The sequence below is a fragment of the Podarcis erhardii genome (assembly GCF_964252035.2).
Source record: "Podarcis erhardii genome assembly, chromosome: 8".
In the NCBI taxonomy this organism is placed as follows: Eukaryota; Metazoa; Chordata; class Lepidosauria; order Squamata; family Lacertidae; genus Podarcis; species Podarcis erhardii.
In genome coordinates, this window is record NC_138499.1 from 69,230,027 (window position 1) to 69,247,192 (window position 17,166).

The following is a 17,166-nucleotide window of genomic DNA, read 5'->3' on the forward strand; positions in this document are numbered from 1 at the left end:
TCCGTCTTTTCTGAGACTATAAAATGCCAAGTAACTTCCCATTTCCTAAAAAGCACATAGTCTACAATGCTGGAGGGTATACCTTTCAAGCCTTCGTATTTGTTCCAGCAGAGACCACTTCTCGGTGCTTAACACATTAATTTGATCTTCCAATTTCTGCACCATTACACATTGCTAAAGGGGGAAAAAACATAAAGGGGTGGGGAAGGAAATAATTCATCAAACTGCATTTTGGTAGCAGGCTTTAAACTGACAAAAGTGAATGATGTTTGTCTACCTCTATAGATTCTGGTGTTCCAAATATAGGAATGTTTTCTAGGATAGGAGTGGTTGCGTCAAATTCATCCTCTTCCGGGCCAACTGCTACATCTACAACATCTTTTGCAGTTACTTGGTGGTTCCCAAAGTCACGGTAGAGTTGTAGCAAGTCTGGAGGCTTTGGAATGTTCAGTCCTACGTCATCCCATAATTCAAAATCCTTTAGAAGTGTAAAAGCAGAAGATTAATTGTTAACTTCCCTTCTCATCCCATCAAGTATTGTTATGAGTTGACCTTGGTTAGACATAAGCATGTGCATGCCTGTGTGTGTATGCGCAAGCTTGGTGTTCCTTTCAGAAGGCTGAAGACAGGAGCTATATGACTTCTGAGATGCAACAGACTGGAAAAACAAGACAGATGGGGGAGGGTTGAAGCAAACAGATGTCCAACATGGACCAGACAGCCAGACTCTTAAACTGAACCCCAAAATAAGCCATGCTGTGAAAATCCCCTTTATAAGCAAAAATCAGCATGGCAGATAGGATCCTGGCACCTTAGGGAAATCCCCAGTAAGAAGCAAGAGACCATGTCAACATTTGCCAAAAAAGGAGGGGGGAAATTGCTGAGTGGAAGACAGAGGGGCGAGCTGAAAAACTTGACCAGGTATGGCTTCAGAATCAGAGGGAGCAGTGGCCATCAGGCCCCATAAAAGGGATAAAGGACTCACCAACCCTACAGCAAAGTTGGAGATTGACAGAGAAGCCCAAAGCAGTGTTATAACACCTGAACTCTGGCCTTGTATCAGCTAGCTGGGTATGGCTGCCCCAAGTCTATAGGGAGGTTTCAGGAATGAGAAAAGAAAAAAAGGACAATTTCACCTGCAAATCTCCCCCACCCCCCGGTTCTAAGGTTACAGAGATGGGTGCCACCAAGTTAAAAAACCACAGAAATGTCTTCTTCCCAGGCTAATCAGGGAAGGTGGCCTTTCTCATCTTTCTTCTCCTTCTCTAGAAACCTCTAAAGAAGTCCCAGGCTGGCAGCCAGATCCACACCTGAACCTTTCAGCACTTAACAGCATAGCAATGGAATATTTTAGGAGTGAGGGGGCGAACACCTGCTCCTCCTGAAGACTTATCTCCTTCTATGAGTCCTGAACAGCACTACAAAGTTCATGTTCCAAGCTGGCTGCAGCCCTGAAGGGGGGAGCACCACTGTCAGGAGCTGGTGATAGACAGACGTATTTTGTTGTGGGCCTCCATTTGTGGTTTACTATTTCCTGCTATGACCAAAACAATAAGCCTGCACCAGTCTCTCCTACATATGAGTCACTACACAAATATTGTTTGGAAACTAGTCTCAAGAATTATCAAGTGCTTGGAAAGGTAAGTGGGGAAAAGACAAGCTGTAACGGAATTATTATTCAAACTTACCTGATCATCACTTTCATCTGAAAAAGTTATTGAAGTAAGCTTGTAGCTGTTCTTTAATAAAAATTCATTGACTAAGAAGTTTAGAGCTCTTTTTTCAAGAGGTTTAATTGGTTCCTAGGAAAAAGAAGGAAGTTATGTAAGAGGTGTAAATACTCTCATTAGAATACAGTGGTACCTCGCAAGACGAAAATAATTCGTTCCGCGAGTCTCTTCGTCTAGCGGTTTTTTCGTCTTGCGAAGCACGGCCATTAGCGGCTTAGCGGCTTAGCGCTATTAGCGGCTTAGAAAAAGGGGGGGGAAAGGGAAAGAACTCGCAAGAACTCGCAAGACGTTTTCGTCTTGCGAAGCAAGCCCATAGTGAAATTCGTCTTGCGAAGCACCTCGAAAAACGGAAAACCCTTTCGTCTAGCGAGTTTTTCGTCTTGCGAGGCATTCGTCTTGCGGGGCACCACTGTATTTATTCTATCATTATCATATGTATTAAGATAGCAGCTCAGTCATGTCTAGATATCACAGAGTAGTTTACACGGTGTACTCAACAAGCTAATTGTGTAGTGTGTCTGTCTGTCTATGTATGTATGTATCTATTTATCTATCTATCTATATCTATCTACAGGCAAACAGCCCCCACACCACCTACAAGTTTTACTGCAATCAAGGAGTATATAAATATTGCTTTTTTATTATAAAAAAGACTATTGGCTAACTGCTGGTGGACGATAACAGCAAATAATAGGGTGTCCCCCCCCCCCAGTCCAAACTACCCACCTGAATTTCAGGACTTGATTTGTAATTTCTCCGTTCCTGCAAAGGAACTTCATTTTCTGCAAACAGCAATATATAAAAAATTATTATTCTCCATTTTGTGAGGCATCACCTACTGCTATTTTGTCAAAATGAAAAAAAAAAAACTAAGGAAAAGGTTTATGTACACCACCTGCAGCCTGAGTCAGGTTGGCTCGGAGGGCCTGAATGGTCTCCTTTGCTTTCCGTAGTTCAAACTCCAGGACTGGACAAGGATTTGGATTAAACATACACAGGTATCCAACCAAGAATAGGGAAACAAAAATGAAATATAAAAAAGCAAGGATGGGTGTGAAAATAAAATACAATTTGTATTAAAGACAAAGCATGCAATCTTTATGGAACTCATGAACGCATGCAGCAGAGTTAGACTGAAGCAAACTGGTGAACATTTTCCATAATTAAAGTCTAACCTTAATGAATAACTTAAGCTGTCTGACAAGGAATGCTATAGGCTTTAAGCAGAATATTGTACCACTTTGGAAAGCTTGAAAGATTTTCCTTACAAGGCATTAATGACGACTAATACTTTAAAGTTGAAAAAGAGAAGTGTGAAGATGAGCGTGACTTGCTTTGAGGGACTGGGATGAATTTGAAATACAACTTTCATCAACAAAATGGAATTATCAGCAACTACACAGGTTATAATCTACATTTTTACAGCTACTGGAGGCAGCTCTATGTTTTTCTATGTGGCATGATGGTTTTTGGAGCAGCTTATCAGTGGGCTGGTTTTACTCCTTACACCACTTTAAATTTTGCTAGAGACACATTTAATAATTTTCCAAACAAAACATTTGTTCCATCATTTAGACAAGATGAGATAATTTAACATTTATGAATTGCTTTCTGCCACAGCACTTTGAACAATATGTAAGTAGATCCAATTTATCAAATATCTCAGAACTGGAACTTACATTGATTGAGTTAAGGGGTTAGAATTCACTCTGGACATTTGTAATTAACATGTAACACTATCAACATATAATAATCTGGGGAAAATTATAGGTGGTATTCAACTAATTTGGAGCCACTGAAATTAATCAACATATTTAAGTTAGTTCCATTAACTTCAATGGGCCTACTCTGGGTAAAACCTAGTTGACTACAGTCCTGTATTTTTTAGGTAATTACTTAAAATCTTTATAGTGGAATAACCTAGGTTGTGCCAAAAAAGCAGGTGCTGTTTTCTTGGAGCCTTTCACCCCTGGATAATGTATGGCGATAACTGTATTTTATGGATGAATTTGTGTAATATGTTGGTAGTAAGTGTGTATGGGAAAAAGATTCACTCAGTTTGCATTTTTCTTCTTTAAAAACAGAATGGGTAGTTAGAGTACGTCACATCTACTACATGGAAAGAACTTGTTTGATGCACAGAACTTTACTGCAGAACTACGAAAGCACAACTGAGGATCTGATGAGAAAGTGAAAAAAATCTGTAGGAATCAGCAATGCTGATCTGCAAATATTTCTGTGCAACAAAGTCTGAAAACAATGTTGAGACTTTCTACTGATTAATAAATTAATTCTGTAGAAGCAGCCAGCATTAGCACAATTTGGTTAACCTTGGCTTTTTGAAAAGTTACTCAACTTGTAGATGAATTGAGTTTAAATTAAAAGGTTCTTCCTTTAAAAGATATAAAAATAGTTTGTTACAGAACAATTGCAGATCAGAAATGCCCTGCAACATGATGATAAAAATGTTCAAAAAAAGATAGCAAGAACACAAATTGTAGAGAAGCTCAGGAATTCCAGTAAGGAAACTAATGTTCAACAGCAAGACATATCACCAAGGGCACAGAAAGCCAGAAAAACCATATCACATAAACCCATGTCAGACGGCAAAGTCTTTCTATTATCTAATTAACAGCTGTGAAATACACTAAACAACCAGTGTAACTTAACATTGTGTACTTAATTTTACCATTAAAACAGTTTACTCTGCTGCATGGTTTCTCTTCAGACATTTAACATTTTAATCCAGCTAGTATATATATGTATTATAGATATTCAACAATATATCAAGCATGACTGGCTGAAATAAAAACAGATGGTTGGCTCCAGACTAACAGGACAATCCTATACATGTCTACTCAGAATCAAGCACTGAGTTCAATGAGACTTACTCCCAGGAAGGTGTTATAGGATTGCACCCTAAAGTTAGATTCCGATGGGGCAAGCTAAAGCACAACTAACTTTGTCTGGTTCCAACCCACATATTCTAGTAAAAAAAAAGTCATTGTTTTTATTACAATTTTATGAGCTATTTTCATTCTTTTCAGGTAAAAATATAACAGTGACTAGACTTCCCCCCCCCCATTGATAATAATGACTTCATAACTGCAGCCCTGACTTTAGCAGAATCAAAAACAATAGAGTTTTGTTCCAGCTTTGACTAATATGTTTATTTCTCCATTAGCTTCTGAAAATTCAACTGATCAAGTTGGATGTAACCCAAAAACACTCTTGCTGCAATAAATATGTTAGGCTGGGATCCAGATGGTCTCTTGTGTGAGTAGAAAGTGCATCTGCTGCTAGCACAAGCTTCCAGTCTGCACCTATTCCCTGCTCCTTCCTCTAATATTCATGCTGCTTCAGAGGGCTCCTCTATCCTCTAGACTTCATGTGCTTCTCTGGTTCCTGTCACTTGCCTTTAAAGGTGCCCACAGGAGACTGTTAAGTCTGTTGTAGCTAAAATAACACAGCTACCTCCCTGGAATTTGTAGCATGTCAAGTCTTCACAATAAGCATAACCACCTTAGGGGGAAAGGCGTAATCTCTGCCAACAGCAGATATGGAACATGTGGTGAGGTGAACCATACTGGCATCATTGAAGCTTACCATCTCAACATTGGCATCATTGCTGCTTACCGGGCTGGGTTAGGGCTGGCCAGGAGCAGCATATTGCAACCCTGACTATGCCCTGCCCCCAACCCCATCCAGGTAAGCAGATGTTATGCCAGTACCCTGAGAGCAATTCTGACCCACCACAGGTTTTAAAATTGTTTCGTTGCAAACCAACCATAGCCAGCAAAGCAGTAGCCACCATTTCCAAACCCTTTCTGACAACTGTGTCAGAGATGGAAGGGTGGGAGGATCTGGAGGCTTCCTGTAGCTCATTCTCCTTGGCCCAGTGGAAAATCCACTAGCCTAATTTGGATGCCAACCTAAATCATAGTTCAGTGTGATAGCTAAACCAGGGCAGCGATTTCTCCGTGGAGCTGTGAAGAAATTAAAGCCCCCTCACTTTTCTTTTTCTAAAACATGTGAGGTAACACAACTATTGCAGAAGACAGGCAACCAATTGTTACACAACCACTAAGATCTTTTTATCAAGACAAAACCCATTCTTTTGTGGCTCTTAATGGTTGGCAAATTCAAGATAAAACAGCAGGACACCACAACATTCAACCCAAGAAGTATACCATATTTTTCCATGTATAAGACGACCCCATGTATAAGATGACTGATGACCCCCCTTTTTTTGAACCTAAAATTAAGAAATCAATAATTTAAGCATCAAACAGAACAACTTTGAGCTTTTGGGAGTGGGAGGTCGCCCAAAGTTGTTGAACTTTTTTGCGGAGGTTGTCCAAAGTTAGGGTTACCATATTTTAAGAGCCTGAGCCCAGGCCGCCCATACCAGTGCCTGGGGCCGAACGCCTGTGCATTCACAATCCATGTATAAGATGACCCCCAATTTTTGCCTAAATTTTTAAAGCAAAAAACATCGTTTATACATGGAAAAATATGATAATTCTGGAATGCTGACAATCTTTTTAAATGCAATATTCAACCCCAAAAGTATTACGCTAGAAGGTTGATCATATAAGGCTTTTGTCTTCACTATCAGTTTTAAGGAAATCAACTTTAAACATTTTTTATATTTGAATATTATCACAACTTCTAACCTATTTCATTTAGAATTGTACAACACAGTACACTGCTAGTCAGCCTGTTCACACTAGTCTTTCTGGACCAATAAGGAAACCATTTAGCAGAAACATAAACAGCCATTCAAAAGGTTTCATATTTAAAAGGATTTGTGTCTCTCAACAGCATTTTGTTCCTTACAAAACTAGATGCAGTAGTTGTCTTCAGCTTGACTTCAAATGCTATTGCTTTGTGACAATTATTACAGTGACAGAAAAAGACATAAAGCATAAAATGGATCAATGGGACTTTTTTAAAGAACAGTTTCTTTGTATTAAAAATAAATAAATCAACTAGCCAAAGAGGTACTGTTACAAATTTAATAAACCATTCAAAAATATTCCACGTTACTAGAAACTTTACAAAGCATTATTTAAAAGATAACTTTAAAAAATAAATGTGACACACCTAAAGACTATTTCTAAATAAAAATTCACTGAGCAACATACAATAGCTTATTTTATATGAAATTTTGCTCACCAGCCAGCCGTTCATCTGTCTCCCTGTTGCCATCATCTGAATATCTTGCAAAGTCCAGTGAGTCAAGAGTGCTAATGCTTCCAGCTCGATCTAAAAATATTTAAACAAACATTTGAGCTTTGTTTGTTCTCCCCATCCTGTACAAGGGTTTCCCAACTGAAGTTAGAGGCTGCACATGGCAAAGGACTTAAAAAAAGCTTTGGGTGGTATTCAACAAAGTTCTACTCAGAGTAGACCTACTTAAAATTAATGTATCCAAATTAGTCATGTTTCTTCACTTCAATAGGTCTACTCCAAGTAAAATCTAGTTAAACGCTACCCTGGATGATCTTTCCATAACACAGTGCCAGCTTTAAGTTATACCTGTTTTCCTCTCATTACCACAAAACGTTTCACTGCCTGTTTGCCTCAACTTTCTCTCACAAAAATGTGTTCTCTTTTAGCATGATCTTCTATTTAGAGAGGGAACAGAATGAAAAGAAGTCAATTTAGAGACAGGATAGGTGTTGTAAGCATAGTAGCAATTCCACTGAAAAGAAGAGTTTATGCCGAATACCTATATATGACAGCTGTAAAGGTCTGGATATAAATCTAACAATAATAAGAGGAGTTTCCCCAATGATCAGGAAGAGGAAGAGGAAGACAGCAAGAAAAAATATGGGGACAGGAATGTCTCAAATAGCAGCATGTTTCCTTTTAGGCTGCTTATACTACACCCATGTTTGAAACATACACAAATTCAGTGGTTAAAGAAAACACGCTAAGTGTAGAATTGCAACATAAGTTTGAAACCTATTTAAATGCGAAAAAGAAGAAAAGTCAATTCTGCACAGGAATTGTAACTCTAAACCAAGCCATGAAACAGGAGAAGGAACTGAGCTGTCTTACTACAGGGAGTAACACCTGCATAAAACTAGTTAGAAACAGTTTAACAGAACTGTAAAGAAATTAAAAAGGGTAGGGAAATAAATCTCTTTGCAGTACCGTATTGGCCCAAATATAAGCCACACCTGCAAATAAGCCGCACCTTTAAAATTCAAGGGAGAAAAAAAAGACAATACCCGAATATAAACCGCTAGCTTAAATTCTGCAGGCACTCACACCCATAAATGGCAAACGTAGAAGAAAATCCTATGGGTACCATTCTCCCGCGCTTCTGGGCTGCTTCCTGTGGGGTAGCCACGCTGCTTTGCTGGCGGCCTTCCCCCTGCTTTATTGCTGCACCCCCACTGGCCCTCATGGTGGCATTCTGGGAGGCGGGGGGTGCTCTCCATTCCAGCATTGGAAGGCAAGGCAGGAACGCGGACCTAGGGCAGTTGTTTCAGCAGCGATATCGTAAGGTTGCAAATATAAGCTGCACTATAACTTCACGGTCGGAATTTGGGGGAAAAAGTGTGGCTTATATTCTGGCTAATACGGTAAGTGTGTTTTATACTATAATGTCTGAAACACTGTTTTATACTATGCAGTTAGCATGTTTCACACTAAGGTTTGTCTAGCTCAGTGTTTCTCAAACTTGGGTCCCCAGCTGTTGTTGGACTACAACTCCCATCATCTCTGACCACTGGTCCAACAACAGCTGGGGATCCAAGTCTGAGAAACACTAGACTCTAACTAAATGAGAAACTTAAAATTAAATGATTACATGGCTGGCTTCAAGGAGATCCGCTTCTTTTACTTTACTGAGCACAGAGTAGATGCAAAATATCAACTTCCTTTCTTTAGTAATATTTTACTAAGAACTATTTATGCATTACTCTGGGGGTGGGAGAACTGGAGTACTTTATCAGGAAACTGGAAAAGAATCATAAACCGAGGGACAGACAAAACACATTATAGTAATAGAGTCGTACCTTGGATTCCGACGCTTTGCAAGTCAAACGTTTTGGCTCCTGAACACTGCAAAACCGGAAGTGAGTGTTTCGGTCTGTGAACGTTCTTTGGAACCCAAACGTCTGATGGGGCTTCCGGGGCTTCCAATTGGCTACAGGAGCTTCCTGCAGCCAATCAGAAGCTGCGCTTTGGTTTCCAAAGGTTTTAGAAGTCGAACGGAATTCCGGGACAGATTCCATTAGACTTCCAAGGTATGACTGCACTATTTCAGGGAGTGGGGGAGTATTATAGCTGTAATCATATACACTTACTTAGGAGTAAATGCCCCTGAAGTTAATGGGATGTGCCCATTGTAAATGCAAGAGCTGTATAGTCTTATAATTGTTAAGTAATCACACAGGTCTTAATACAGAACTAAATTTAAAAAATTAAAGATTTTTTTAAATATATCATTATTCTGGTGCTATCAACAGGATGCACTGAAATCATAAAATTGCTCTCCATCTAAATTGCCAATTTACTCTTCTGCTCCATCTCTCCTATTTCCTGTAATAATCTGTACTAAGTTGTTCTTTCTGCACCTTGGCCTGGCTGTAGCTTGTTTCTTAAGTCAGCCTCATGAACAGTTTCTGCCAAGCACAGAAACTCTCCAAACTTCCATATTCCTGGTCAACAGGTAGAACAAGTTTTTTTGAAATTACTTCACAAAACTCCACACCTATACTCTACACTGACTTGCTGCTATTATTCATGCCAGAGGTAACCGCTTAAAATCTGAGAAAAATAACGTGTTGATCAGTTGAGGAATATTATGTGAAGTAAAAGGCACTAAGGAGATTTGATAATTTTAATGAAATGAAAATAAGCAACTTTTCAAGAGTTTCCAAGAATGCGAACAAAACTGGCAGTAGAATTTATTTTCACAACACTTTGTCTTCCTGAAAACTTACAAGCTATCTTTATCACGTAGGGACTCCATTTGATGTTGATATAGTTGAAACAGATGTTAACATGCATTCAGTTTGCAAGATCTTTGATTACTGCAGTAGACACAAGTCTTCTGTCAGCACACAGGTGCAAAGTGCTTTTATTTTAAGACTGTGGTGGGGTACCTTTTTGTGCTGGGTCTGTATTCCTTTGGGAGTGGGAAATCTCACAGGGACCACATACGAGAGGTAGACGGAGTCAGAGCTAACAGTGGGCTATCCATCTTCTTTCAGTCTCCTCGTCTTTCCTGAAGATCTGTCATGCAGCAAAATGTTCCATTCTTTCAAATGGCTTATGTTCTCTATGATTCATTGCGGCACACAGGAGATTTTTGAGGTCATGGGTCTGGCAGTGCATGGAGAAGGCAAAAATCTCCCAAACTGCCTATTCAAAATCACTCTTACATATGCATAAATATAGTATAGGGGGGAAAGGTACTATCCGCATGAACAGGAGCTTTCTTGGCTGCTGCTGCTGCTAATTTCTGCATGAGCATGACTAAGGACAAGAGGCTGTTGGTCAGCAGTTCTCCACCCTTGATTTAATAATTTGCAACTAAGGGAATATAAATAGCAGATATCTTCTGAAATATGCTGCAATTTATAGACTTGTAAACAAGTCTGTTTGTGAATGCTCTCTTCCTCTTATCAGGAGGGAGTGACCATGAAACAAGCAGCTGTGGAGAAACATCAGGGGAGTGCAAAAGACTAAAATGACTGCTGCCAATCTGTGTATATCTTCTAGTAGGTGTACACATTTATGAAGAGCATGTGTGTAGGGGCTGAATTTGATGTGTACTGCCAGCCTATATACCGTATGTTCTCACACACACACACACACACACACACACCATCAGGAGGCAGCATTCAAAGTGAAGCGCTGCATTTTGCTTAGATAAAAATAGTGCAACACTATCGTGGTTGCCAACCTTGGCCGACAACCATTGTGAGCAAGGAGTTGACAAGTTAAGCAGGCCCAAGCATTTGCCTTTTTATTCTTTTATTGATTTATCATAAACATATGGACCAAGCATTTGCCACTCAGCTTATTACTACACTGCAAGCGATTGCTGGGACAACTGCTACTTGCCCCAGAAAAATACGCTGCTTTAGCTGTGGCTTCAGCTGAGCAAATCACTTGGCAGAAAAATCAATAATGCCAGTGTTAAGATTGGGTTGCAAGAAAAAAAAGTGACTTTCCTAGTTATTAAATTGGTAAGCATGCGCTGAGACTCAAGTTCTACAGCACTTCCTCCTCCAGTCCTTCTGTAATTCTGCATAAAATGCCATTATGGGTTTGTGGACCAACTACTGAACATTAGTGAAGAGATACTGCATTCTAATTATTCAGCACCCAATTTTATTAAAAATTATCAATCAAATATTTGATCCTCCATCAGACAATGCCTAAGTGAACTTAAAGTCTTTTCAGAAGAAACCTAAGCTTCTTGGAATGTTTTATACTGGACTTGGTGCACTGAATCAGTTTGGAAAGCGTTTTTGTGTGTGTGTGTGTGTGTGTGTGTGGTGGGACAGACCCAGAAAGTTTTATTTGAGTAGAACTTTGATTACAATAAACCAAAATTAGTCTATCATAGAGTTACGACCCTTTTTTGATGCTGCAATGAAAATGAAAATGGAATGCAAAATGATTAGCTGGCTGCATAATATGATGAACAAAAAGTAATAATTAAAACATTCAATCCTATTTAGGTGTGATGACTATGTAATAATCTAATGTCCTTCTTGAAGTACTAAGCTAGAATGATTTTAAATAAAGCCTTGTTTCTCAAGATGAAAACATAATTCTACAGTAACAGCAGATTATCATGTGCTATCCAATGCAAACTTTTTTCAGTGGTTAATTATTCAACAACAGACTTGATTTCCCTTGCTAGAGTCAATACTTCTACTTCTCTGGTTCTGTTTTAAGCTACTGTGCATATGAGGAGTAATTATATTTTCTTATTTCATGCTGGGAGTTGTTATCTGAGGCATCTCTGAGGAATATGAAGTAGTTAAGCCCATCATTTCCCAAAACTATAAATGTTCTGAAGTCCTTGAAAAAACTCAAGCCCTAGAATTGTTACAGTGCCTTTAACTCTGTTAAGCCTGGAATATAACTTTGGAGCCCTTCAGCTGTAATTGTCAGGATTAGAACAAGGGGAGGGGGGCAGAAAAGTGTCCGCCTACCCGTCTTGGGGGTTTAATAAATGAGGCTGGATTGCTGTGAACAAGAAATGGGGAGGGATAAAGAGACAACTCCTCACTTTTGTAAACACTTGTATTTCAGTAGCTCAAAGGAAGCAAGTGCTTAGTTTACTTTTCATGCTAGAATTAGAATGAGTGCAATTTTGATTAGTAATATCTGAAAGGTTATGCCCTAATCAAAATATGGACTACAAGAAGTTTCTTCCACATACATTCTTCTTAGATAGTCTTTAGCTCTGGTCAAGTACACCTGAATTACAGACCAACACGGTAAATGCTGTAGAAGCATTTACACGAGTTCATCATTCTGCTGCTAGCTGTCCTGGGACAGAGTCAAAGCGGACAGTAGCATACTAGAAGAAAATTGTCTAAAAGAAACAGAAAAGGGAACGTATGCTACTCATTAAATGACACAAACACAATACATCTGAAATCTTACAAATATTTACTAACCATTACAACCCAACTTTACAGCATTGTAAACTACTATATACTGTTCATGCCAGCAGAGTATGAGTTACAGAAATGTGACAAATGCTGGCCTTAATGAGAATGGACTTTTAATAATTCTAAGCTAAATAACCTACAAAAACACAGTAGCCACTCAACAAAAACAGCACTTTTTCTGAATATAGTCTTGTTTTCTACTATTACCACCTCGTTTCCATTCCTCATGAATAGTGCATAACTCCCAGATATCCAGACAGAACAATGCTCAACCATATACTCTCCAAGTAAGCAATTGTGGGGGCAGAGAGGGCTGAATTGAGAGATCCTGAAATCCGGGTTTCCTCCATGTCAAAAACCAATGCCTAGAGAAAGAGGCAGTAGAACTGTGCTGCTGGCTTTGCTTGCTCTGTTCAATGTCTTGCGTGTCCACACTGCCTGGACAGCCATGTGTTTCCATGGATTTACATATAACAAAATCTTAAACAAAAGCAGCTACTACCTCACTCCTTAAACACACCTGGGACCTGGAATCGCCTATAATCATAGAATTGTAGAGTTGGAAGGGATTCCAAGGGTCATCTAGTCCAACCCCCTGCAATGCAGGGATCTCAACTAAAGCATCCATGACAAATGGCCATCCAAACTCTGCTTAAAAACCTCCAAGGAAGGAGAGTCAACAACCTCTTGAAGGACCTGTTCCACTCTTGAACAGTTATTACTGTCAGAAAGTTATCCCTGATGTTTAGTCAGAATCTCCTTCCTTGTAACCTGAAGCCATTGGTTTGGTCCTACCCTCCAGAGCAGGAGAAAACCAGCTTGCTCAATCTTCCATGTGACAGCCCTTGAGATATCAGAAGATGGCTATCAGATCTCTCAGTCTCTTCTTTTTCCAGGCTAAACATACCCAGCTCCCTCAACCATTCCTCATAAGGCTTGGTTTCCAGATCCTTAATCATCTTGATTGCCCATCTCTCTACTTGTTCCAGCTTGTCAATACCACATAGGGTTTCTGGCCTTTGTTAGGCTTTCACTATGCTAGGGGTGAGGAACCTGTGGGCCAAATGCAATCCTGCAGGCCTCTCAATCTGACCTTCAGGACTCTCTCCAGGTCACACCCTTCACCAAGCTCTCCTTGAATGCTTTTACCTGGCTTGGAATATGTCCTTGAACTGTGATAATGCCTCTTGCTTGCCTGAATGGAAAGATATGTGCATGGGTGTGAGTGTAGAAACTTCTGGCTTTTGAGGGACTGGAATGTAGCCAGCTATACAAAAGTAAAGAGCCACATCCATCATTCCATCCACGACTGACACGAGGCCCCCAGAAATTTGCCCATGAGGCAATGTGGTCCTTGGGCTGAAAAAAGTCTTCAATCCCAGTGCTAAGACATAAATCCATGTCAACACAGAGAAACCCAGAGGTGTGCTCAGGGCTATGGAAAACATCAGGGGCACAATCCTGTTGTCCCTTCTCCATGCACAGAATCTACACATGGAAAATGCCTGAAGAGGATTTGAAGCTCCTGGACAGATAGGATTCTAGGATGGATTGCCCACAATATGGTACAACCTTCAGTAATCATTTCATCTAAAAGTGAATCTATGCACTAAGGCACAGTTTGGATATAACCACAAAGCATTATTAGTTGTGACAAAAAAGAGCATTCTTCCTCCTTCCTTCCTCCTGATTGCATGTGCAATGAAAATGTAAAACTTCCAGGCTCAGTCCAGAACAAACTGCAGTTCCCATGTTCCGATTTAAGAGGAAACTGAGATTTCTTCAGACCTGGGAAGTGTTACTTCTCACCCTCACATGTGGAGGGAAGGGAGAGAGTGGTGTGATTCCACCTTCTGAAGTTAGTGCCAAAACAATAAATGAAAAATTCACCCCTACTGGCATTCTTCCTATTTCAAAAGGAGCTTATAGTATAATTGAACATTTTTATAGGGTAAAATACCAAAGAACATTTCTCCTTGGCTAAACCAAGAATGCCACCATAAATTCAAAAAGATCCTGCTGCAAACACTGAATAAAACATGTCAGAAAATGTGACAGAGGTACCGTATCTATTCTTCATTAATATGGTCTCAACCAAAACAATAATTTATGTTAATAAAGCTATCAAACGATGAGAATAACTGTACTTTCAGATCAGTATCACACCTGTATTTATGCCAACATGGTGCTAAAGACTGAAAGCAAAATAGCATTCAGTATAATTAGATATGAGGCATTAGATATGCATTTGCAGCTCCTTGAGCCGTTTCCTAACCCCAAAATGTATCAAATAATAGACTGTCATTTGTGTCATACCACACTAATACTAGTGAAAAAAATATATTGGTACTACTACTAAGCATGGTTAACACCTCTAAATACTGAAAAAAACAGGAGTTATGTAACTTAAGTAGCTTCAATGACTATATGTTGTCCATACTTGCTTTAGGAACGAGTATTTTAAGACAGAGTTGGATTGGGTCCATTCTACCTATACAATTCTAAAAATAGATTCTTATAATTTGCTAGTGAACACGTGTTAAGATCTGTTCATGGGAGTAAGTCTAACTTCTGAGAAGCATAACATGGAGGCAGAGAACAGACACACAATTATAGCTTAACTTTTGTGACCTAGAAGATTTCAAGTTGCAATTTTCCAGTTTACAGAAGGAAACAATGTTCCCACCTGAGTTAGTTGATCATGAGAATGGAATAGTAACATGAACAGTGTTTCTGCAGACATCTGACCCCAGCATTTCATCAGAACTGACTAGGAGTTGTTCCCTCTTACTTCCAAGAATACAGATTAAGAGTCATAGCTGGAAAGAACAAAAATTGTTCCATATATTAATATTTTCCCTATGTACCTACACTTGTCTTCTAAGCATCTGATAATGCTTGTTGAAATGCCAATGTGGATAGTTCTGTAACTCAGGAAGTTCTGAGATATACTTGGGAAGTTCTATCACTCCAATGTGTCTTATGATTAACCCAAGTTATTTCTATTTTATCCAGAACACAACATAATCCTATTGACCCTATAGATAAAACTAATACAATGGCACATCCAACAGCTTCTGTATGAGTATCTGTTTTATCTATATCCCGGCAATGGTAGAAACATTTCAATCAAATTTGAGTTTCTGCAGATACTTGTGCATACCCGAATGCTCACTGTACCTTTCCAACAAAATACACAGAAACCAGCTAATATTCACTTCCACAGGAATACCCATTTCCCAATTCAATGCCTCAGCGTCAGCCAAGCCTCCATCATAAGACACCAACACTTATGGCAAATTATGTCAATAGCCACTTCTAGTACTTAAGGTACTGTTTCATGGGTGCAATGAAACAACATCATGCCAGTTATTTAAAGGAACTAAACACAAAGCAAGTAATATGAACACAGTGTTTTCTATTTGGCCAACTACTATTATGATATAAAGAGCAACATCCAATGATGACTGCCCACTTGCACAATGGAAATCCACTTCACAATGAGACTTCTAGTTTAGCCTTCTTCCCTGCTCCAGCACCTTGAATGCTCCCAACGTCTGCTCTGGAAAGTTCCTCAGGCCTCCAAAGCAAATTCTGGAAGCACATGAAAGCTGTAGGAGGAAGAGGAGGAAGAAGAGGCCCCATTGCAAGAGCAGGAGCCTGGATCTAACCCAATGTTAACTGGTTATGATTCCTTGGGTTTTCCTAATAACCCTGGCTTGGTGATTCAGCACCAAACTGCAAGTGACAGGGGAGTCAGTTTTCACTTTTATAAGGTAGAAAGTGATTCAGAAGCCCCTGACCCGACCCAACGTCTAGCCTTGCAAAAAGAAAGCAAAACCCACACAGATCAGGAATAGTCATGACTATCCTTGTCACCTCTGCAGATGTGTGAATAATCAGCACAGCCTGAGCTCATGATGATATGCTACTTGCAAGAATGAAAAAGATCAACATGTACATCCAATTCTATACTGTTAAAAACAGATGCTATAAGAAGATGGCAATGACTACAAGAATCTAGCATCATTAATGTTTAGAAGCAATAGCCTCTGACCTAGCAACCCTGTCGAAGTAATATACCTGCATGAAGGCTGATGACCTGCAACCCAACCTATATTTACTCAGAAGTAATTTCCATTGAGTTAAATGGGACATACCCAGGTAAGTATGCATAGGGTTCCAGTCTTAATAGTACTATCACACAACCCATCTTCCCACTAAGGCAAGCTCTTCACCTATAGCAAGATCTATTGGGATGGCTGAGCTGGGAGGGAGTTATACTCTCTTAACTACTTAATCCTTGGACTCAGCCAGGGAGTATCATCTCTCTCATCCCAGGAGAGCTGGGACCTAGCTTGCTGAGCAGAGCTCAGAGGCTCTTAAACTGGGATAAGCCCTGACAAAGCAGCATGGCAGAGGCAGGAGCACTCAGCTCAGTCATGTGACTTGGTAACCTGGCATTATGTTAAGGCATCAAAACAGGTGGTGCATCTCAAGCACTACTTTAAAAGTTTGTTTTCTCTCTGCCAGGCTTAGGTGGGCTCCGCTAGCAGTAGCCCCATTGCTAAACTGAGTAGCTTTGCACTGCCTCATTCATACCAGCTCCTTGTTTACAGGACAGCTCCCTAATTGTGGCAAACAACATGTTGACCAGGGTTTTTAAAAAGTATTTTTTAGCAGGAATACGGGGAAACTGAGTTCCCTTACCTTTAAAAAATGTAATAATTTTTTTGAGGTTTTTTTTCGGGGGGGGGGGGGGGGCTGGAATGGATATATAC

At 39.7% G+C, this 17,166-nt stretch overlaps 2 protein-coding genes across 5 annotated transcripts in view; one reads left to right on the forward strand and one right to left on the reverse strand.

Annotated features, from left to right (window-relative positions):
- PIGN (phosphatidylinositol glycan anchor biosynthesis class N) overlaps positions 1–17,166 on the forward strand; it is a 336,158-nt gene that overhangs the window by 223,623 nt on the left and 95,369 nt on the right. The window lies entirely within an intron of this gene.
- The window catches only part of RELCH (RAB11 binding and LisH domain, coiled-coil and HEAT repeat containing), a 63,086-nt gene that overhangs the window by 44,365 nt on the left and 1,555 nt on the right, over positions 1–17,166 (reverse strand). For 3 of the 4 annotated variants that reach the window (XR_014159126.1, XM_081872981.1, XM_081872980.1), the window contains exons 2-7: positions 6,909–6,998; positions 2,626–2,697; positions 2,457–2,512; positions 1,689–1,802; positions 278–478; positions 83–174 (exon numbers count right to left, since the gene is read on the reverse strand). Coding sequence is in view for 3 of the 4 variants with exons in the window: in XM_081872981.1 (XP_081729107.1) it covers positions 83–174; positions 278–478; positions 1,689–1,802; positions 2,457–2,512; positions 2,626–2,697; positions 6,909–6,998 (625 nt within the window). In the remaining variant the exon portion in view is untranslated. The remainder of the gene's footprint in view (positions 1–82; positions 175–277; positions 479–1,688; positions 1,803–2,456; positions 2,513–2,625; positions 2,698–6,908; positions 6,999–17,166) is intronic. The other variant, XM_081872982.1, reaches the window with a different exon arrangement.